The 24931-nt window shown below is 32.7% G+C and overlaps 1 protein-coding gene across 6 annotated transcripts in view; it reads right to left on the bottom strand.

Moving 5' to 3' along the window:
- The window catches only part of LOC129804348 (cAMP-dependent protein kinase type II regulatory subunit), a 117135-nt gene that overhangs the window by 34700 nt on the left and 57504 nt on the right, over positions 1 to 24931 (bottom strand). For 2 of the 6 annotated variants that reach the window (XR_008751973.1, XM_055851591.1), the window contains exon 1: positions 12047 to 12844. The exons of 3 other annotated variants lie outside the window; for them this stretch is intronic. Coding sequence is in view for 2 of the 3 variants with exons in the window: in XM_055851591.1 (XP_055707566.1) it covers positions 12047 to 12086 (40 nt within the window). In the remaining variant the exon portion in view is untranslated. Of the gene's footprint in view, positions 1 to 12046; positions 12871 to 24931 lie in introns of those variants that run through there. One more of the 6 variants, XM_055851590.1, reaches the window with a different exon arrangement.

Below are 24931 nucleotides of genomic sequence, written 5' to 3'. Positions count from 1 at the left end.
TTTCCAGACAGAATTTAATTTAAAAAAAAATGAAAAGAAATTTTGCTGCAACAGTACATTCAAGTTTCATTCACCTAAAGAAAAAGATGCGAAAACGTAGCGCATTCTGAAAGTTTCACCCTAAAAGAAAAAACGGACTCTATTTCCTTTCAAAGCAAAACCTTCACTAAAAGCCTTTCCCTCGTTGAGTTCGTTTGATCTACCACTTTGAATGGAATTGAACACAAATCTACTTTGAAGCTGTTGGATATTCAAAACTTTTAATTGATAAAGAAAATCCATTGAATATTCGAAAAGCATTTCCTACAAGCATTCAAGCGTCTGATACGTGAACTTCCTTTTGGATTTCCAAATGATACTCAACTGAGAATTTCAATTGGCTTTGTATTTTCAAGGGTTATTTGAGACCTAAAGTTTCAAATTCAATTTTCTTTAGCTAGGCTTACAATTATTGCTATTTCCCTCAATCGAGATAAATCAACTTTACACTCCCTACCCCTGGTGATATAAATTTGCAAATCTCAAGTTTTAGGAAAAAATTTCTCACAATGGGATAAAGCTATCTCTAAATCCGTCTGTTTTAGAGTTTATTAAATTTAATAAATGGATGTAAAGTCTAAGCCCAAATCATGATTTACTGAATATCAAAAGAGTCTCAAATATAAAAAATATCACAAATTTGACGCATATTTGAAGTCTGATGATTCAGGATAAAACTAGGATAATTTGAGATAACATTTAAAGGATTTAACATTTTCAGCTAGGGTAAAGTGGTACAAGTTGGACAGTGGTACAAGTTGGACAATGGTACAATTTGGACAGGGGTTTTTGTCTTGATAAATTTAGTACTTTATTTTTATTTGTATATTTTTAATGCTTTAGTTTTATAATTTGGTTCCTTGTGATTAAAAACAAATTTTGTACTGTATTTATCAAGAAAAAAGCCATGTCCAACTTATACCGGCGAATTGTTCAACTTGCAACACTAATTCCAAATTATATCACTTTACCCTATGCTCTAATAGACGCAAGTAGGGGAAAGCACGCTACCTTCGGACGACTCAATCTTCGGACAATTCAATTTTTTCTCTATGTTCCTTATGGATTTCACCCCTAACTCTTTCCTGAAATTTTGAGGCATTGGACTAGCTATTGAACTATAATGGGCCAAATTCATTTATAACTCATTGAAAAACATGATTTCTGCGAAACATAAATCGTCCGAAGGTAGCGCTCTATTGCAACCTGGGGCAAATTGTGCCAAGCCAAAAAAATCAAAAATGCAAGTTTTCTTAAGATAACAGATAGCGAGACTTGAAATGTTTACTCTGCATTGAGATTGAGTTAGGACGGATGGAACTCACCGTTAGAACGGTCGCAATCTGAGATACAATAGACTAATACTTCAACGAAATCGCTTTATAAACACCGAAAATGCAATCAGGTCAAGACATTTTTGATTATAGCTCAGGTCAGGGAACATAGAGGGGGAGTGCGACCCACTGTTAGAAAGGTCTTGACCTTTGCTACAGCATACTAAAATTTATAGAAAAACAACACCTATTTTCAAAATAATCGACATCGAATACTCAAAAATCGATTTTTCGATTAAACGGACATATGATAGAATCAGATGAAGTTGGAGGTTCAGAACAGTTGTAGAATTTAGAATCGGGGAGATATGGCCATTTCAGAATTCAATTTTTGACCCCTTCTAACCCGGGTCTCGGGTCAGGGGGATCGGAGGGCTTAAGTTTTACTTAAATCGAAAGCTCTTAGGGCCTGCTATGATAAATTTGAGATCGATTCATGCCATACGGGGTGTTATTGAGAAAACAAAATTTGGAAGTGTTCCAAAATGGTCGAAGGGGGAGTTCTGATATCAAAAACTGATGTCGTACACTCGATATTAACATTTGCCGAAAACCGCTTGTCGATATCTCTTTCCGTTCTCTCTCCAGCAGAACGATCAGACGGTTGAACGATCGGCCGGAAAAATCGGTTTTTGACATTCTAGCCGCCGATCGACATTTAACAATTTCCGAAAACCGTTTGTCAATATCTCTTTCCGTTTTCTCTCCAGAAGTGCTTGTACGACGGATGGGACGGCCACAAAAATAGAATTTGTCTAAAACAGGGCTGACATGATGACTTATTTTCGATTCTATCAACTGTCGATTTTGAAATATTTAAACGATAGCTGTACTTCCTGTGACTAATATAGATACTTATCAACAGCCACATTCTTCTTTTGTTGCATTTTGCTCCATGTATTCCTACCAAAGTTTTGGCGAACACTTATAATTTGTTCTTATAAAGTCGACATAACGTATGATTGAATAAAACTTGTAGTCCTTTGAATAATATTCTTATATTACTACTATATTTTAACTCAACACCAAATTTATTTTAGTGAAATACAACTCCTGAGTTAAGTATGCCTAATTGGATTAAGTTTCCTTAAATGAATTTAACTTTCAGCAGCAAACACTTGAAGATGCTTGGGTGAATTGAGAATTTGAAACACATACCGAAAGCACTGAACGTAGGGAATAAACTTGCATCATGAGATTTCTCGTGAAAACATCAAGTCCAACTTTGGGTGCATTTTGAGAGCCAGATCTCCCCATACAGATTACAGAATTCATAGCACGTAAGATACTGACACAATTACAAATTGCTTGACTTTGCATAAATTTACACCTTCAGAAATAGTTGTTGCAGCCTCGGAAAGTTGCTGCTCCATGTAATCGACACCGAAAGAATTGTTAATTAAATCACTCAATCTATTAGTGTAAATGGTCATGATTTCTATCTTTTCTTTTTATTCACTAAAACACCACCCTTCCTTTCTAAGCACAATTATTTCATGTCACCACAATTATTTCATTTATTAATAACCTCTCTCATTTTCAAAGTAAATATTCTCTCTCCACCCACAACATCTAGCCACACTACTGTCAGCAATTCAACTCACAAAAGAGAAATGTTAATTAAAATAAATTCATTAATAATTCCCATTTACTCATATTTCACTCTTTTATTTCACATTAGTCATTACTGACTTTATTGAAATATCCACACAAACACCACATTTGATTACCATTTTGTATTATTAAATTTATTTTACCATTGAATTACGTGCTGTGAATGAAAATGCTATTTATTATTTGGCAAAAAAATTCATTTCCCATAGCACTTTATAAGTGAGGGGGCCTCCTTATTCTACTCCCTATCGCTCCCACTCTGTCACACCCTTTTACTATCAATTTTAAATTGCCATCCATTATCAAACGATGTCAAAAGCTTTCTTTTATCACTTCTCACTTCGGAACATCACCCCCTACCGCCATTCAAGTTACAGAGATGTTGAAGATAATACTGCATGTTCGATATTATTTCACTCTTTAACTGCGGCAATATTGTTTATCACATTTTAAAAGTTTCAGATCCTGATAATGTCTATATGTATCTATAATGTATGTATTGTTAATTAAAAAGACATTTTGCAATACTGTGGTTGCTTCCATAAGACAATTTCCTCACCTTACATTTAGTTTGTGGTGACCATTTCATCGATAGTGTAATTCAATTTAATTGAAAAGGGATTTTCCTGTGAGAATTGTTTGGGTCGTTTTGGTGTTGACTGCACAGAGAGAAATCCTTTAAAATTGATTAGTTACACCTTCTATTTAACACTAAAACCACAATGCCAAACAATCAACGACAAATAGATTTGAATTATTGTGTGAACTGATTAATTTCGAAGATATTCAATTGTAAATCTATTAATGGTGGTGTCTCAAAAGCATAAATCAGACTTTGATAAAGCCAATAGAAAACTTGAGAAAAGAAGTGAAGCGTTAGTTTTTGGTTAGTAAAAATTAAAATTGACACTCAATGGGCCAAGTGGTAGAATACTCGCTCTATAAGTGTTCCAGATTCGAAACTCTTTTAGGTCACAGAAATTTTTCTGGAATTAAACGTCTTTGAATTGCATCCAGTGACCTTTTCTGGATTTAATCCACTGGACATGGCACTGACAACCTCATCCTTGTACAAACAAAATAATAATCTATGTCAACTTTGAAAAGAAATGTCTTGTCAAATTAACAAGAAAAGTTTGTGAAAACGATGTTCTTCCATGCAGAATATGGAAAGGTTTTGTTAAATCGGCGGCAAAACTCGATTTTGTTAAAATTTTGTCAAAAGTATGTTTTTCCATATGAAATGTTAGAACAAGTTTTGTCAAAATGGTCAACCACTTACTTTTGTCAAAATTTGATCATGAAGACCCATTTGTCCATTTAATAAGACATTTTTTATCAGAGCACAGAAAAAAAAGATTTAGTAAAATTGTTTGTAAATGTTTGTGATTTCCTACGAGGGACTTACAAAATGCTCATAAAGCGTATAACCCACTAAAAAGTTCGTAAAAGTTTGTACTTTTTTCACAAGCTTCGTTCCTAACATCATTACTTGACGAGCACCTTTTATTCTTCTACAAAAATTGTTTTCGAATATTTTTGTAAAAGAATAAAACTTAACGAACAAATGACAAAATTTTACGAACATTTTTTATGTGTTTACGAAAATTTACTAATAAATCTCTGTTAAAAGAACAAAAAATGCTCGTCAAGTGTTTATTTTACCAAGAATATTTGTGAAATAATAAAAGTTTTTACGAACTTTTTAGTGAGTTATACGATTTACTTGCATATCATAAGACCACAATAGGAATTCAAAATAATTTACGAACAATTTATGAAATATATTTTTTTTATGTAGCTAAAGCAACGTTATGTTTTTATTTATATTAAAGTGTAAAAATTAATAATAAATGGATGTTTACAATTATACAACCTGTAAAAATAAATTCCTGTCATTTTACTAGAAGAGTTGGTAAACAATACTAAAAAAAACACGGTAGCCGCGGAAGATGTATGTAAATAAATTGTTATTATTTATTTAACACATTTACCAAAAGTGTATTGATTACAATAAATTTATCCATTTATTTAATTGCCAAAATATTATATTTTGCTTACTGAAATATATTTCTTCGTTATTTGCACTGACTAAAATACTAATTTACTGACCAAAAATGTGTATGTATTTAAATTTATTGAATCTGGTAAGTACCTATGCTGTGTACGCATGAAGACAGTTCGTATTTGAGAAAAGAGTCATTATAACAAAATGTCTAATTCTGTGAACTGCCTTACATTACTTTATATTGATATAATCCCTATCGAATAAATAAGCGTTCATAGAATATTAATTACAGACTAAGCATAAGACAAGAGGCAACGTATTAGTGAAAACAATATTGGATTTTTAATAATTATCACTGCTACTGGACAAAGTTATCTTTCAGCTAAACCTTGATTAAAGATATTAAATATTCCCATCTTGAGGTTCTCAATAAGGGACAGTGGATTAAATGGTCCAACCTTTGGCCATGAATAAGATCTATGCCATCGAATGGGTATTGGCAAAGATAACAACTTTTGTTCCAGGACCAATTCCAAAAGTATGTAGGAAAAGTACTAGAGCGTCAAACATATGCTTAATATAAGTTGAATTATCTTACAAAATTATTTTTTTATTTAACCTTATGGCTTAACTTCTGTAATTTCTTATCAATCTAGATTTTTTGGAAAATTATGACTTAAGATTGGACTAGATTTGAATTTCAAGACCATCAGGAAATGGGCTAAACCTTAGGTCTGAAGCCGGGGGGCGTCAGACTAGAGGTTTAGCCCAGTTCCCGAAGGTCTCAAAATCCTAAATAGCGAGCAATTTTATTACCTTTTGAGAGCCTAATTGACCATTTATCTTTAATAATCCAATTCTAAGTATGATTTTTCCAAAAAATTGTAATTGATAATAAATTAGAGCAATTAATCCATATAGCTAAGCCTTAAGTCTGAAGCCGGCCTTACGTTTTTGGTGTCAAAGAACAATTTTCAAAGGAAGCCTTAAGGAAAATTTTTCCATAACAAACTCTATTCCTGTCTTTTCATTTTCTCTACTATTTTCTAGATGTTTATCATATATCCTTCAAACTCATGAAAACGACTCAAGTAAGGCCATGTTTTTTACACAGAAATATTCTTAGAAAAACGGTTAAGATCTGAAGAATGCAGGGTCCTGAAAAATACCGTTATTCAAAAATTTTGAATAAGAAGTTCAGAGAAAGAATATTTTATAAAAGGCATAATACACTGAACCTTTTATAACAAAATTGATAACGGTACCTTTTTCAACCCTATGACCCCTATGACCTTCCACAATTCTAGCTCTTTTTTAAGGACAATATTTGTGTAAAAGAGACATGTCAAGAATTAAAGGGTATTTGAAGATATTTGAGAACAATTTGGATAATAACAAGGAAAATGGAGAGAGACATAAGGTTTCTTGTAAGTAAATGTTTCTTGAATTCTACTTTAGAAATCATTCTTTGGCTTCAACAATTTACGATATACCGTTATTGAGGAAAAAGCCAGTTTCATAAAAAATAGTTCTAACTAGTTCTTAAGAACCTTTATTTTAAGACAGCTCAGAAACGTGACGTGATGAACTACAAGTTTCTTTATCAGATATGTTTCGAAACAGATCAAAAATTCCGTAAGGAAATCCCGATGGTTTCTCATCCCTTACAGAAGTTTTCATTTTATTGAACAATAATTTTCAATGGCTTTTAAAAGCGTTTAGTTTGTATGGGAGGTACCTAATGGAGCAATCACAGGTGAAACCTAAAAGTATCTATTTAAAGCTTAAGCAACACGTTTACTTTGAGCCGAAATTCATCAAGATCGGACAAGTCGCTTATAGAGAAATTAAATGTCAAAATTGTGAATTTTTCAGAAGGACGCTAATTTCACAAGGACTAACAGTCCTTTTTGGCTTGGGTCTAGGTAATTTTTAGATCATATATCAATATCTACAAAATGGGCCTAGTCCGATCTTTGGCGAATTATTGAACTAACTCTCATACATTTCTGCGTATTGTACTTTATGGCCTCTACACACTAAATGTCCATATTGAAGTAAGGTAAAGTACCCTTACTCGACCGGGTTCCTCTATTCGACCGGTGGGTCAATTTTTGAATATTTGATGGTGAATTTCATCAATTTCTATGAATTTGTCACTGATTCGTATTATTTAAAGAATAATTGACCTATTAATGTTAGATCATACACAAAATATTATAGAAAAATATAATTAAATTGAATAAATAAATCTACCGGTCGAATAGAGGAACCGGTCGAATAAAGGGTACTTTACCTTAAATTGTCAAAGCTTGCGTAGGAAAAATTATTCAATATGGATATAAGTACAGTAAATTTCTCTAGTGTGTAGAGATCATTAGGGATAAAGCGTTTAAAGATTTACATAATTTAATTCAAATTCGCTTTTGAAAGTGGCACATTTTGATTATAAAAATTCCGGTGATCACCAGTGAGAATTTCTTCACCTCAAAACTAAAAACACCTTTTTAATCTTGCCCAGAGCTTTCGGTCCGGATATGGATCTTCTTCAGTGGACGACTAAGACTATGTTTTTGTGATTTCTTGTGGATTCGTTCACTTTGTGGGAATTAAGGGTAAACATCACAGCAGGAAAAATCAGTTGGGAAGGTTTGTATGGGATAATTATTTACAATTTACTATTTTTTTTTTTAAATTTTTCTTTCTGCAAAGACTCTTTCAGTGACGTGTTTGGCGCTTTTACTGTTTTACTAAACTATTTTACTATTTTACTTTTTCTATTTTAAAAAATTAGAAAATTGTAAATAATTATCCCATACAAACCTTCCCAACTGATTTTTCCTGCTGTGATGTTTACCCTTAATTCCCACAAAGTGAACGAATCCTCAAGAAATCACAAAAACATAGTCTTAGTCGACCACTGAAGAAGATCCATATCCGGACCGAAAGCTCTGGGCAAGATTAAAAAGGTGTTTTTAGTTTTGAGGTGAAGAAATTCTCACTGGTGATCACCGGAATTTTTATAATCAACTCATCACACCAGTTCCATTATATATGTGGCACATTTTATAAACAAAACTGACAATAAAAACCTGGAAAGTCAATCTCACTTATTGAAGGCTTAGGATCCTCGATTAGAGCGCAAATGTTTTAATTGCCTTAACTTAATCATTCACTTCAGATCTAAGATTTATCCGTAAAGTTTTAAGTGCTCTATTTTTTTCTATTGGGTAAGATGTTTAGGAAAATCCGTACTTAAGATTGGATACTAATGACAAATAATTCATAGCATTTAGAAAAACCATTGAAATTGGTTATTGTTTAGGATTTCAAGACATACAGGAAGTGGGCTATGTTTCCAATCTCAAACCCGTGTAAGGGATGATGCATTAGACAGATCTTATATAATTTTTCTGAGTGTTTATACAACTCCGATGCAAACGATGAGTCAATTATTTTATTGCTTTTTCGAGTAGTCCATTAGAAAAATTACTTTTCCATACTGTAAAATAAAATATTTATTTAATGACCTTCCGAGAAAGGGAGAAGTTTCGCAATATGGAACTTTATTTTAACAAATAAAGAAAAAAAAGAAAAAGGAACTTCCAGCAGTCACAATTGATTCAACTCTCTCTTTGCTGGCATAAAAGAAAATTCATGTGGAAAGATGGGGTAGTTTTAGAGGCAGAAATTTCATTAATATTGCAATAAACTAAAAGGTCAATTGGAATGTAAAAACTTTGTGACGTCATTGGACAATTTTCTCATACACTTTTCTTAGCACATTTCTGTATGGAAAACATGTCCATTTTGTATATTCTTCAAACGTAAAACCATGACATGACCACTTCACATCTATGTCAAATATCATTCACATTTCGCCCATTTGCCAGTGTGTGAATTAATAGTTTAGTTTTTCATTACATGAAAGTAAAGTCACGATCAAATATTTACATTTGAAGCCAATAACATATTTTCAGTTTTAACTTGGGACGAAATGAATGAAGGAGAAATTGACAATGTTGTGTTACAACAATATTAAAATGTGAACAGTGGACTTTCGATAAATACACATTCACATAAATTGGCATGTTGACTCTAAATTAAATATTGCACAAGAGTTTGCTGCATGGAAGTCACTTAACGAGTAAACACAGGTGCTCCAATTCAATGCAATTTATCAGGTGAGAAAATGAATTGAGCATAAGGGAACAATTGACAGAAGTCATAGTGTTCATTAAAATCTACCTACAAAATATTATAATTTGCAAAACTTTCCGGATGCATAATAAAGTTAAACCTGTGCAAAGTTGGTCAAATTAATTCTTCTTCATCTCAATTGAACCTTAATTTTAAGATTTTAATCATAAAATTTCTCGTTTTTTTTTTCAATTTGTGCCTGTGTATGTCTCTGTTCGTGTCTTATTTTTACACCTGACCCACATCTCAAGTCGTGATTTTTACCAATTGAATTTATAATGATGCCAGGTGACTTGAAATCCAACTCAGGCTACAATTGCAATTTAAAATGCATTTACCATGATTCTACGTTTTCGACATATTGGGCAGCATGTTGTATCTTCGTGTCTTCACTTAATTCAATCCTTCTTGCAACTTGATCTTGCCTTATTGTATCGCTATTTTGTACATTTGTTACTCTTTCTAGCTTAGAATTTGTACTTGTTTTCCTTTTACTTATTTCAATTTCATTTTTTTCTTCTTTTTCATACTTCAATCAGCCTGTCTTTTAAAGTGTCACTACGTTTGAGATAGTGATAGATATATTAATATAATATTATTGCTCGTGCTCACAGAGAAAGCAATATAATATGTATTAGTCTTTAGTTTGTTCATACCTCTAGATCCACTGTTTCACCCACAAGATCACACTTTAGTATACTTTTGAACAACTTATGTTTCATTTATGAGAAAAATAACGTTGTAATTTTTTGTTTGCTTATCACACGCCTAGTTGCCAAACGGTTATGGATATCGAATGTAGGGGAAGTGTGCCAAATTTTGGCCAACTTCTAATTTCGGCCACTTTGAGTGTAATTTCGGCCATGCAAATAAATAAAGTTATGTATGTAATCTTCGAATAGTCAATGAATTCATTTTGCTTTTAAATATTTATTCATTTTAGATATATTAACACAAAGACCGTTAAATTTTAGGTATAATTTGAATTTAAATTGCGTTGTAAAAACTCAGAAAATGATGATGTGGAAAACGCCTTGGAAGAGTTCAGGAAGGGCAAATTGCTACGGGAATCTGCGCGTAAATTTGAGATGCTACTCGTCAGGTCTTCAGGACAAATTACACAATTACAATTAATTTGACAATTAATTACACAATTTACATTTAATTTGAATTAGGCTTCTTTTAAAATTGTTTAAAATAAGGAATTGAGTCTTATCGTAATGTAATTTAGCTTTAAAATGTGTTGTAGATCTAATTTAAATTACGATGAGCTCCAATTCCATTTAAAAATAAGAAATAAAGCCCTATTTTAAGGTGTCCTAATTCAAAGGTGCCCCACTTCCGTCTAGATGATAACTTTAGGTTTAGAAGAGCACTTATGATTTATTTTGAATGTGATATAAATACTCGAGGCAGTTCAAGTGTGGATATTTTATCAATAAATGCAGCTTGTAGGGGAGACTGGGGCAAAAAATCACAAAACGGATATTTTATTTTTTTACAAAATACTGGAATGCCACAGAAATTTCTAATTAGCGCAGTTTTCTAGGAAATTTACCGCTCTACAACTTTGTGAAAGTAATTTTCCTCTATTTTGTAAGGAAATACGTTTATCTAAAAGGTAATTTTGTGACCATTCTCAAAAATGCTGGGGCAAATAGTATCAGGCATGGGATATTACCATATTTTGATTCGCTTTGTTACGGGATTCCATAAATTTAAAAAAATATACCTAGAGAACATATTTTCATAGGAAATTTATTCCTCTATACCTTTGCAAAACATCATTTTTTCATAACTGAACGATAAAAACGATTTTCAAGCTATTTTGGAAAAAAACACACAAAACACTGCAAATCGTTTGAACAATGCAAACAACAAGCGGCGACACATGGCATTGATGTTTTTTTTGCCGTGAGACATCATAAATTGTTTCGGTTTTTCTTACTTTTTGTTCCATACCTTTTGTTACTTTTTACCCCAAGTGGTCGTTTTTAATAAAAAGATTTCATGAGAGAAGAATCTTTGTAAAATTCTAAAATAGACAGCGGCTTCGTATTCAAATAATCCAAGTCATTTAGGAAAGAATCATCAGTGCATAAATTTTGAATAATAAGTAGGTAATAATTGATATATTCTTCAAGAAAAATATTTTAAAAATAGGGCTAAATTTTTTTATATTTTTAATTTTCTAAATTCCTTGTTCGAATTCTAAGAAACATACAACATCAAAGGTTTACGGAAGCTATTTGTGGTAAAAATTTTAAGCCGCTATCTTATTTATCTTGGAAGATATTGAATTTTGAAATTTTCGATTTGTGACTTTTTGCCCCAGTCTCCCCTACTCATTATTTCTTCTACCATTTTTTCAGAAGTCAAGCTTCAAAAATGTCTAAAATGCTTATATATCAACCAAATTTCCTCAAGATAGATACATTTAAAAGGTATCGAAGTTTCCAATAAGCCGCAAAAGTTTTCATAAATTAAAATCAACCGATATTTGAAAAAGAATTTTTGTTGCACTTGAAAGACCTAGTTCAAATTTTCAAATGATTTATGAATTAATTTTGGACCAATTTATAAATTACAGATTTCAATTCTTGTGAATTCGAGCATTCTGCAAATTTGCTTTCGGCATTGTTATTTTCTAATATGATTCAAAGTGACACAAAATGCATTGACTGCAATTTCACAATATATTCTTGAGACACAATATTACCTAATTACCCTTATTTAGCCACTTTAGAATGATTTGAATGACACTAAAGTGACCTCTCACAACAATGTTAAAGGACTTTTAATGTGACATTTTTTAATTCAATATCAATTTTCCCAGCATGTTTTCTCTTACCAAATGACGAAAGAACGTCAATATTTTCCGTTTCCATCATTTGAGGTGGTTTTTTGTCAAAAGACTTGATGTCAGCACAAAAGATTTATTATTAGGTGAGTTTATCCTTTCGTAGAAAATTGCACGTTTCCTCCAGACACAAAAGTTATAGATAGATATATCAATATAATTCACAGAGACACTTTCGATTCATTGTCACAATTGATTAATATACTTTTTGCCTTCAGTCTCAACCACACAAATTATTTCACAAACTCTTTCATTGAATATTTTACCATAAAAAATTAGTCTCGTGATGTTAGCAACAGCCTTTGGAATTTTGGAGTGAATAAACTGTCACAGAAAACGCAAAAAGAATTCCGAAAAAAAAACAAAACAAGTGGGTTTTCCACTTTCACTTAATTAACTTTTCACCATTATAATTTTCTATTAAAACTTGCCCATTGAGAGTTCCTAAAAATTCTCTTGAGAATTAGAACATGTTAGATAAAGGTGTTCTATTGTAGTTTAGTCACGTTTTATAAATTCGCGAATGTATGGAGATAGAGCCCCAGAAAAAAGTTCAACACCAACGGTGTTTTTTTTTTGCACAGAGACTGAAAAATTGGTCCTAACTATTCAACACCTGACATATGACTGGTGCCCCATGCACAGAGTAATTTTATGAAAAATCTTTTCCACAACCTCCACCATTCACACGAATCCGAAGGTGTTTTCTCTGCTGGCTGCAATTCTCAACTCACTCACGTTCAGTAATTAAATACACACCAGTCACATCTTTTTGGGATACTTAGGTAGAGTATGCTTGCTCCATCATCATCAAGTGAGTGTCAACGGTAGAAAATTTATCTCACTGCGCTCCTCTCATTTACACTTTCTCTCGCCTCTCTCGCAGTTTTCACCTAACCCATCATCACAGCATATATAGTACATCCCGCTGAGAGTTTTATATAAAATCATCTTTCTGTTCACTGAACTGCTCAATGGGTTCTTCATCCACTCTTCCATCTCATCTATAGCATCAAACTAATAAATCCACTCAAAATCTCTTCACCATCCACCTTACTCATATTCATAAGCATGTACACACCTCTTATCCTTTGCTTCTATATAAAATACACTCGCTGAACTATTTATTATTGCACTATTGTAACAAACTCAACAAGTTACATAGAGAAAAGCAACATTAAATAGCTAAGAGCTAATTTGTGGTTTACAAAGAAAAACGTGTTCAGAATAAACAAAACTGAATATAATGTTAAAATTACGGAAATTAGATTAAATGTATTTTGGTTGCCAATAAAAATTCAATATTGAATTTGCACTGAAAATGTTTAATTAAGTAAAACGATAATTAGCGAAAACTTCTAATAACTATTAAGAGGGAAACTGGGAAGCACTACGCAATCTTCAAAGTCTTGATTGTACTTGAGTTTCAAATAACACAGTGTATTTCAGGGAAATTTTCCATGTTTAACTCTCTCAAGTACAGGCTTCTTTAGATTATTTTGCATGCTGGAAAATTAATCAGTTTTCCAAAAAAAAAAATAAAAATTGTATTATTATGCGGTTTGTCACTTTAAAGATGTAGAGACAACCATTTCTTACAAAAAGTAATCTTGCATCTGCGAATATAAGCTACTAGACTATCTGGCCAAGTCACCAGCACCAATGCACCCAACCAATGCACTGGCCGTACAGTATCGTGAATTAATCTTGTCAAGTGAAGTAGAGTAAGGTCTGTAGTAAAGTTTAAGTAAATTAGTCAACAAATAGTCATTGTATACCTTAACCATCTCATCATAATATGTTGTGCACACCGGCTAAGCGCATAGGACATTCTAACTGTATAATCACTTGTATATTCAATTGTATATTTACGGGGAGGTGGGGCTACTTTGAGCTGTTGTGGGGCTACATTGTTATACGATTTTTCGCATATTTCTAAAGGAAACTGGGTTTTAAGATGATGTAATTTGGACAAACAAAATAATTGTGGATCTAAAGAAAATAATTGTAAGAACCAGCTTCATTTAGAAATAGGCGAAAAAGTCGTATAACAATCTAGCTCCACAGCTCAAAATAGCCCCACCTCCCCCTATGACAAATTTTCCATGTTTCTTATAAAGCTACCAATCTTCAAATCAAATATAAATGTCTCTAACATCTAACATGTAACAAAAATTGAATTTGAAAATAAAATTGATATTTCAATTGTCATTTGATAAAAAGAGACAATTATATCAGATTTCCCTGGTAAGAGAGTAAAAGGTAAAATATCAATCGATTGAATTTCACGAAATTACAAAGGTGTACTAGCGCCATAAGCTAATAATTACGCAAAATAAGGTAGATGGGAGCAAAAACCCAGATAAAAAAAATAGATAATAGATAACCCAAAATAGATAAAACAATTGTGAATCTAAATAAAATAATTGTAAGGCCTAGCTTCATTCAGAAAAAGGCAAAAAAATCGTATAACAATGTAACCCCACAGCTCAAAGTAGCCCCACTTCCCCCTACAATGAATAAATAAACAAATTCATACACAAACTAAAACTTTCACTTTTGGATATGTTTTGTCAGGGCTAGGCGGACATTTCGTCCATAAACACCTCTGATCGAAAAACTTATCCATTGATCTTTTCGAGATCAAATTAACTCACTATGGAGAAGGAGGGCACCTTAGTATTGGGGTACCATTGAAATTAGGCATTTTCTCCTATTTTCAAGTGGAACTGAGACTTATCATAATTTAGATTAAGAATCAATCGGTTTGTCGAGCTGAATTTTTATCACGGTTCCGGTTAAAAATTGAAGAAAAATTCTCTATTTCAAGGGTATCCCAATTCAAAGGTGCCCTATTTTCCATTGAGGGCTCATATCTCAACCGTTGCTACACCGATAAAATGTAGATGCTATTTTCTGCAAATGGAAAATACCATCCTTCATACACATTTTTCTTTAGAATTTACTATTTTAAGGATATTACATCCTAATAACCGTATGGTAAAATCTACTATGGTCCCTTAGATTTATCCTCAAGTTACTTCTAGATTTTAATATCCGGATCAGACGCCCATCGAGCCTAATAAAAAGTGAAGCTATTTTTCCCTTTTCCTTTGTGAAAATTTTGCACATATTGCACCGCGACTTAAACACATTTGCTCGTAGTTCTTGTATTATTTCGGCGAGCATTATGAAATATGTATTTTTAGATAGCTTTTAATGCACGATTGCGAAATATATCAGACTGATAAGTTAATTCTCTTTAGGAAAAAACTTGCCAATAGTCTTCAGTGCTTCTATGCAAAAACGTATGGAAAAATGAAATGTCGAGTGGTCCCTGAGCCGGATCGTAGATTATACTAGCCGGATAATAAATTTTACTACCGGATAGTAGATATTCACTTGAAGCCAGTAAAATTTAACTGAGAATAGTAATTTGGATTGAAATGACTACCAGTGCCAAATCACAAATGTCCACATTATATTTAGCCACTCAGGTACTACTAAAATTTTTTAATGAAGATTTGTTCATGCCCCTCACAGTTTAGAAAAAACGTGTCGCTGCTTGACGTTTGCAATGAATGCAGATATAAGGCAAATGCAGTTAGCACAGTTGTTGATCTAACCGACGCACGGTGACAATATATTACGGTTGCTTCAAAGGAAAATGGGATGGTTTTCTCCTAAACAATGAACCAGTTAAAATTTGTAGTAAACAGATATGAACCTATGAAACGCATGAAACGGATGTTAAAATAAATTTTACAAAATATAGCTAAGTGGGAAATCTCCTAAAAAACAAGAGTAAGTGCAGAATTGCTAATTCAAATTAATTCCTCATTTGTACATAAACAGCGTATAAAATTTTAAATCTTTAATTTGAATAATGTTTGGTGATCCCATAGGCTTAATTCTAATGCAAGAGGATAAATTGCTCCGCGGCAGCTCCAAAATTTATTATTTATAAAAAATTTGCCATAAGAGTGTTAATTTAAATATTCGTCCAAGTGTATGAGGAGAGATATAGGGTATTTAATAAATTATTTACTGTTTATTATACTACACGAATAACCCCTCATCAGGTTCCCCCTTTAGGATTTAATTTCCGAACCGGTGGACATCGGTGGCATTCTGCTGGACGATAAAACATGAAGATTTTCCAGAGTGGAATTGGAAACCAGTGAGAGAGCAGTCCGAGTACTTCATCATTTTTCACAGATGAGAGAGACGAAAAGGTGGTGATTGAAGTGTGGTAGATGGTTCATTGGTTTTATAAATAGAGTCACCACATATAAGTATAATTATATCTATAGAATAGATGTATAGAGGGTGTGAATACTAGGGAAAATCCCTATCCCCTTGCATATATATAAAGCTTTTCCTCACACATCCATTTTATCTTCATCTTTCACATAAAAGCATTCATTTTCCTGGCAATCTGTTAATCGAACTTTTATCCGATTTCATTCATTTTTTTTTACACAATACCATTTTCATCCAAAGAAGACTCAATGCAGACAGAAAAATAAATAATACAGCAGAGGACTTTCAATAATAAAAATGCGAGATAGCCATATTAAGAAAGGAAAAAAAAAAGCATAGACATAATAAAGCTATTCCTCGATATGTCTAAAATCAATAAGCCGTAAGAGAAATGTTCCATGTCAAGACTAAGAATTTCCATAAAATTTACTACATCTTGTTCTAAAATAAACTCCCTTTCCTTTATTGCCAAAATATTGCTGTCATCTTTCCAACTGAATCTACAATACACTCATGTTACAATTCACATTTAATATTTGATATCTCTCCTCTTTTACAAAATGATACATTTTGAAACAGAAGAAAACCTTCGTCACCAATATAATTTGAGATTGACTTCATGTGGATTTGGTGAAAAATATTGAAGATTGAAGATGAGTGTGAGAAATACAAAATAATCTTTTCACTGACCCATTTATTATTCTCATACATTTCACCCAAAATCTTTACGCACCAATTTGCTATATAACCTTTTCTCATTCTCTATAGGTAAACACCAAGGAAGTTTGGTTTAATTAAATTTATCTTGCCAAACCACCCCTGCTTTTTCGGAATAATTTGAAATTTTAATGGCCATCCTCCTCCACAAAAGGAAAAGTTCATTTGAGGTGCAATTGTATGTTTAACAGTAATAGGATAGGGCCAATAAACTGCCCTTAAAGAATTGATTATAAAGGGTAAATTGTAACCTCGGTATAACCTCTAAATTGAAGCTCATCTGTCATTTAGAACAGCTATTAAATGATCTTGAATTTAATAAGAGATAATGGTGGAAATATGTTAGGTACCATGAACTCTTGAAGCAATGTCTAGAAATAAACCAGTAGGAGATTCTCTATGACCACATGACAAAATCATATGACAAATTTTCGTGGTTAATTTGGAAACAAGGTATCATTAAAGGCCAAATTAGGTGTGACTCCTTCTAATCACACCTATCTATTATACATTGCAAGGAACTCTATGAAGTTCTCAGTAATTGATATGAATTGCATTTTCAAATAGTTTTCATGTAAAAGTTTTTAAATTTTTCTAGTATAGTAGGATAGGCCTTCTTTAAGTACTTAGTATTAAGGCTGAGTCATATTAGTTGCCCTATTCATGACAAAGCGCTGACGTTATGTCTTTGAATTTAAAAACTTAATATGTGTAATGCTTAATGTGTTAGCCGGGATATAAAAGAATTTATTTTATTGGTAAGGGAGACTGGGGCAAAAAGTCACAAATCGAAAATTTCAGAATTTAATAGCTTCCAAGATAGGGTAAGTGTGCCAAATTCCGGCCAGCTTGCAATTTCGGCCACCATTTTTGTTCCTCGAATTTCTATGAATTTTTAGTTTTTACATACTCTATAAAGATTATAAAATGCAAAAGAATAACAAAAAATGTAGCTTCGACAAACGAGATGACGTAAAAAAGGCATTGGAAGAATTCCTGTAGGACAAGGAACTATGAGAATGAAGGTGGCCGAAATAGGGCACCAAAGCTATTTCTACATTTTTATTCATTTTAAAATATATTAAGATTGATTTTAGAGTAAATAAAGACGATAAACTGTCTACAAGGTTCTAAGCAACACTCCTTAAATAGAAGGAATAAAAAATCAATTTTTATTAAAGATATTACATTTCTATAAAACTGCGTTAATTAGAAATTTTTGGGGCGTTCGAGTAGCTTGTAAAAAAAAATAAGATATCCGTTTTGTTACTTTTTGCCCCAGTCTCCCCTACTCTTCAAGATTAAGCAATAAAATAGATTTGTACAGTTCTATGTTTACTAGGACACTCATTCTCTGATGAAAAGTGTTCCAGGCTTAAATCCCCATCTGATTAACAAAAATTTTCCGGAATCCGATGTATATAAATTGCATCCAGTGAACGTTAGTAATAATGATAATTATTCAAGTCTAGAAATCGCAGTTACGGAAAGACTAAGCCCCCTATAGGATATTGTGGCACGTGATTATTATTAATAATGATGAACTTTTCTTATGACATGTTGTCATGTGTTTTTTTTTTTGCTTACATGAACATGTATTTTCTTCCAACTTAATTACCCGAAAATCCAACTTCAAGAATAAAAAAAAAAAAATAAATTCAAGTCATATGAAATAATTTTCATTTGGATGTAATTGTAATTTTCACGCAACAGAAGACATTCATCTATACAAAACAAAAGCACGAAAAAACAACATTGTAAAAATGAAAAGAAAACAAATTGGATATACAAGAAAATATTCTTATTTTCTGACCATTATTCATACAAGAAAAGATACAGAAGCATTTTTTTTCTTAACTTTTTGGGTTGGAAAATTTACTGTCCTCCTTGTTTGTTGTTTCATTCAACTCTCAAGGATTTCTTTGCTTTTTTTTAAAGAAGGATTTAGGGAAGAAAAAGAGAGAGAGAGCTTGCAAAAGAATTATTCTCTGGGGTTCAACAATTTTTCTATATAATATTCTTTCTTTCATTCTTCACAGTATTATCATATCACTCATGCTATACACCCTATGAAAATTTACATTTTCCATGCTTGGGTAAACATAGAAAGAAAATTTGAGGAGTGTGATTGAAAAATTTTAGATTCTAACAAAACGGAGATTTTCCTTCAATCACTCGCAGATTTTTTTTTTGGTGTTTGCCTAAAATGATAGTAAAAAGAGATCGATAGAGAAAGAATGTTATTCCATTCATCCTACGATATGTTATATACATTATATAGAAAGATTGGTCATTCTCCAAGAAGGAGACAGCGTGGAAATTCAATTTGCACGACTTGATAGAAGAAATCTCATATCATCTACAATCCTTTCGATTTTCTCCCACGCATTTCATTATAGAGAACATACACTTCCCAAGAATTCGATTTATTCCACCAAGCAACTCCCAGACTTTCATTGATGAAAATTCTCGTCCTTTGAACAACCCAAAAGTGTAGCAAACGATAAAAATGCTACGTGCTGAATAAAGAAAGAAAAGGAACAATTGAAATCCCAGTGATTTTTTTTTAGAAGAAAAACCAACAAGATTTGAGTGGGTTGTGAATTTGAAAATATATATATATTGTATAAAGTTGACATCCATATTCCAAATAAAGACAATCTAATTTCATGTCGTTGTCCACTGTATTAGCTCTTAAAATTAAATTTATTAAATTGCAACCTCCTTTTTCTCTTTCTATATCTCTCACACATGATCGCGAAAGTGGATTAATGTGACTTGTTTTTTTTCTCTCTTCTTAATCTTTAATGCAATTGCACATCCATAAAATAAATTCTCCCATCTAGAATTACTTGTTTTTATTTCTCAAATAAAATATACTTGAAACTAAAACGATAGAGAGAGTAAGGTGCTTAGAAAAGTCACCATCACTTCTTTTTATGGCAATTATTAGATACACATTAGAGTTAATATTTGATTTATATTCTTATTGTATCACATAAAATACATGTTCTGGCTTTACTAGGTGACATACAATCAATATGAAATTCATCTGTGTTTCATTTACCCTTCTCTCCATGTGAAAACTTCATTAGCAAAATTGTAGCAAAATAATATTCTCATCTCTCAATTTGATTTCTCGTGAGGCCAAAGAATTCCACAATATAGTTTCATGTTTTAACCAAAAATGTCCAATTAGCCCCATTTATCGAAAACATCTCCATTAAACCCAAAATACCATTTCAGTAAATGATTGGTAAAATGAACACGAAATTCTAAAGAACAGCAATTTCTAATTAATACAGCAAATTGCAAATGTTGAACTATAATAAATAAATTGCAATAATTGACAAATTGTCGTGTTTAAATAAATTAAATACATTTGAACTATGTGACTCGAAATGTGTATCATTAAATGCAATTAACTCTCTTGTTACGATTTAGTCTTTCGTTTTTTTTTTATGCATTGCACTTCATCGCATTGAGAGTTTAGTTCAATCTCGTACACTCAAATAGAAAAATACGGAGTATTTACCACTTTAAGTTTTATCATATTAATTCATATTTTTTTGTAACAAAACAAGGGGTTTCAAAGCGTCCCAGGCTTTGCAAAGTACACGAATTTGTGATTTCGATGCTTTTAGGGGAACCGCAAATTATAACGAAAACCTCGTACCTCAAAAGTACTTTCGCATCAGTAACCGTTTACCGGTTCTCAACCGATTTGAACTGATTCATGAATCAGTCCAAAGATAGCTCAAAATACTCTTAATAGTTTAGTTCAAAACCTATTAGAACTGGTTCAGACTTGGCAGAAATTCCAAGACCTTTCCAATGAGCCCAAATATGATATTATTTGCTTGAGAAATACACTCTCTAGAGACTTTTTAACCTCTGACCGTGAAAAACCGTTATTAGGAATAATTTAACGACATTTTCGTATAAAGACGAAATGTCCGCCTGATGACTAATCTCTAAAACATATCCAAAAAATGAACAAAAATCGCACAACGAGTTTTCAAGCAATCCCACAAAAACATGGTTTTGGAGGAGTAGGGGAACGTACTCTCCCTTCGAACGTTCATACCTTCGAATAATGTTTATTTTCTTTTGGTTTTCCTAAGAGACTTACACATTTCTATTAAATATTAGTTGGCTTATCGTCAATTGTTGATAATTCCATGATAATTTAGTATAAATCTCTTACGAAAAACAAAAGAAATTCACATTATTTGAAGGCATGAAAGTTCGAAGGGAGAGCGCACTTTCCCCTAGAGGAAAAAGGATGAGCATCTTAAATATCATTCCAACGAGATTAAACTTGTCCGAATTAACTGAGAAACTTTCTTAGCCAATCTTTCTAGATCTTTCAAACCTTTGAATTAAGATCACTTAATAAATATTCGCTTTGGTTATGTAAAATTTTCCATTTTACTCCAACCTTTGGTCACAATTCCAAAACCGTTTTTTACACCTTTTTGCCATTGATTTTAGAAAAATTAAGATGATAGAATTAATAATTTACATTTATAAACTGCCGAAAGTGGGTCACTGGTGAAGAGTGGTTAATCCACCCTATCGATTCTTTCACCTTCTTTTTAGCCTCTAAATTCATACCATTTGTGGACAATTTAATGCACGAGAAAATTCTTATATCAAAGTTAAGAATCTAGTATTATGTTTTATGACACATACATGTAATCGAGAATAAAAACATCTGAGCGAGACTCGTGCTTTGAGGCTCCTTCTCTCTCCCGTTGTGTCTAATTATTCAATGAACTTATAAACCATTCGCTGAATGCTTCATTTATTTCTCAATTAATAACATGGCACTTGTGTGCTCTTCTTTTTTTTATAGAACAACCAGCTAAAAACAAGAATTTAGGAAGATAAAACTTTGATAGAAAGGTTATACAGATTATTTTTGAAAGTGTTTTCTTCAATTTGAATAATAACAAAAACCAGTGATAAGCATATGGCAGCAAACAAGCAACATCGAATTTTGAATGAGTGAAAATGGGATTGAGAGCTAAATTTGTAGGGTATTATAGTCATACGAAACCAGAAAAGCTGTCATTTAGAGTTGGATACCTATTTTGGAGGATAATATCAAATAGAGAAGCATAACAAACTGAATTGGAGATCTGAGTGCAACGGAATACGAAATATAAACAGATCCCTGAGCAAATATTAATCTGAGAGCTTAAAAATTAATGATGTTGACATAGATTTTTCACTGGCATTTAATTTAATTTTTTATCATATCTTAAATTCAATTAGCTGCGAGTGGTCATACTTAAACATAATTTTACGAACCTAAAGTTTTGAGAAATTGAGAAACCTTTGCAGCTTTGTACAGAAAATGAAGTCCAAATTTCAAGACCTTTTTGTGTATGTCACATAAACCGAATTAATTAATATCACTATAACAAACAAATCTACTACTTATTAACTACATAATCCCACCTTCAAAATTCCTGGAAATCCTTAGACTTTCCTCTGCAATAAAATGAAAATTTAGTGGCAATTTTTACAAAGCTTCCTCGGTTTGTTTAGCTTCGTACAAAATTTGTCCACCTACGTACGCCTTATTTTCACAATGAACACTAAAGCTGGATACAAAATTTTTCACTTCGGTATTTAGATGGAACATTCGTATACTTGTTTTAGTCACCTTCGAACTTCTTCGAGCAGCCGCCTTCGTGCAAAAGATTTTTACGTAAAAGTTAACTCTGATAAACCCTTTATACACCGGTAAAAATAAAAGGATCAAATTTGGATCAATTTGACCCTTTTATTTTTACCAGTGTAACTTGTTATTGTTTTTTTCCAGACACTTGAAATATGAAAGATACATAAAATTTTACATATCAAAATTATAGTTTTAGGCCCATTTTTTTTTTATTTTCACTTCTCTTTCTGTTGGGCAAGCTATTAAATTAAATGCCGATGGGTCAGATTCATTCACTCAAATGCGAGAAAAATCGACTTTTACTCAGCTGCAACATTGCGAAGGTGCAAAGGTTTCCTCTAACGCTATTTGTTTTTTTTTTAATTTATCGGATTAGAGACCAAACGGTTCGGGTCATCTCTTTCAGACTCATCGATTTAATGTGTTTTTTTTTTAATTTTCCAATAAGATAACAATTTAAAGGTAGATAACAAGTAATTAAAATAGGGCTGACATTTTTCTATTCATATTTTTCAATAGATTTTGCTCAGGATTGTCGTCGTTTGAAAAGTCTTAAAACAGTCAACGAAATATTATTAAGAAACTACCATAAAATGGGTTTATGAACCAATTAACCTAGATTTTTTTTTTACAAAATCCTACCACTATCAAAATCATAGAAATTGTTCTAATATATAGACGTATTTTGTATACAAAAAAATCTAGGCTGATCAGAACTACAAACCACCTATTTTTCTGGTTTCGTTGAGTGTATTCGGCACAATAATTCCTTTCAATTTTATGAAAACTTATAAGTATATGCATTAGATTTTTTTAACTCAATTTTCCCCATACATTTTTAAAGTCCCTTGAAATTTAATCTAGGGAACACTTTCAGGCTTCGCACATATTCTGGCTTTAAACACTTTATAATTTCCCATCTTAAAATGAATCTGACCTATCTTTGCCACTATACCGAGTTGTTCATCAATTAGTGCTCCGTGTATGGGACGAAGAGATAAAGCCAGACGAATGGAAAATTGGCATTATCTGTCGTATACATAAGAAAGGAGATATCACATAGGGGGAAGTGGGGCACCTTTGAAAGCGGGGCACATTTGAAATTGGCATTTTTCACCTATTTTTAATTAAAATTGAGCTTTATCGTGATACAATTTAGATACACGAACATATTGAGAAGCTAAATCACATTTTGATATGGCTCAGTTCTACTTAAACATAGGAGAAAAATCTCAATTTCAAAGGTACCCCACTTTCAAAGATGCCCCACTTCCCCCTACTGTAGCCACTATAGGGGTATTACGTTGTTGAGTACCGCCTATAAAATATTCTCTTCTATTCTGCTTGGTCGAATAGCCCCATTCGCTCAGATCATTATTGGACTATACCAATGTGGTTTCACTCCAGGCAAATCAACAACAAATCAACAATCAAAGCAGCCTAGGATAGCATAGTCAGGGTAAAACTATACGAAGCCATATGAGAATTCGGCATCCCGAACAAACTGATTAGACTGACTAGGATGACCATGACCGATGTGAGGAGCAAAGTTAAGGCGAATGGATCGCTGTAACGAGAGTTTCGCGTGAACAACGGATTCAGACAGGGGGACGGACTATCGTGCGTCCATTTTAACCTGGCACTGGAGAAAGCGATCCGTGACTCCGGCTTGAGCATGAGGGGGGTCATATACTCAATAAGTCCACGCAGCTCCTAGTCTATGCTGACGATATTGACATCATGGGGCGCAATCTCAGAGCTGTATAAGAGGCCTTCATCCAGATTTAACATGCAGCACGAAATCTGGGGCTACAGATAAACGAAGGCAAAACAAAGCACATGGTGGCCTCGTCAGTAGCAACTCCGGCAACATCTACGGAGAGCTTCGGTCAAACAAGGTTCCCGATGGGGCACTACAACTTTGAAGTTGTCAACTCCTTCGTGTACCTTGGGTTAACTATCACAGCTGACAACAACATCTCAACAGAAGTCCGCGCACGGCTGCTGAAAGCCAACAAGGCCTATTTCTTCAGTCTATCAAGAGTTTTTCGGCCCATAACCTTAAGCATAAAGACTAAGCTACTGCTGTATAGAACTATGATCCTGTCAGTCCTTACGTATTCGTCTGAGACATAGGTTTTCAGCAAACAGAATTGCGAACTCTTAGCCGCGTTTGAGAGGAGGATCCTACGACGGATTTTTGA

Source organism: Phlebotomus papatasi, chromosome 2 (assembly GCF_024763615.1).
Source record: "Phlebotomus papatasi isolate M1 chromosome 2, Ppap_2.1, whole genome shotgun sequence".
Lineage (NCBI taxonomy): Eukaryota > Metazoa > Arthropoda > Insecta > Diptera > Psychodidae > Phlebotomus > Phlebotomus papatasi.
This window is presented reverse-complemented; position numbering and strand designations above follow the sequence as displayed.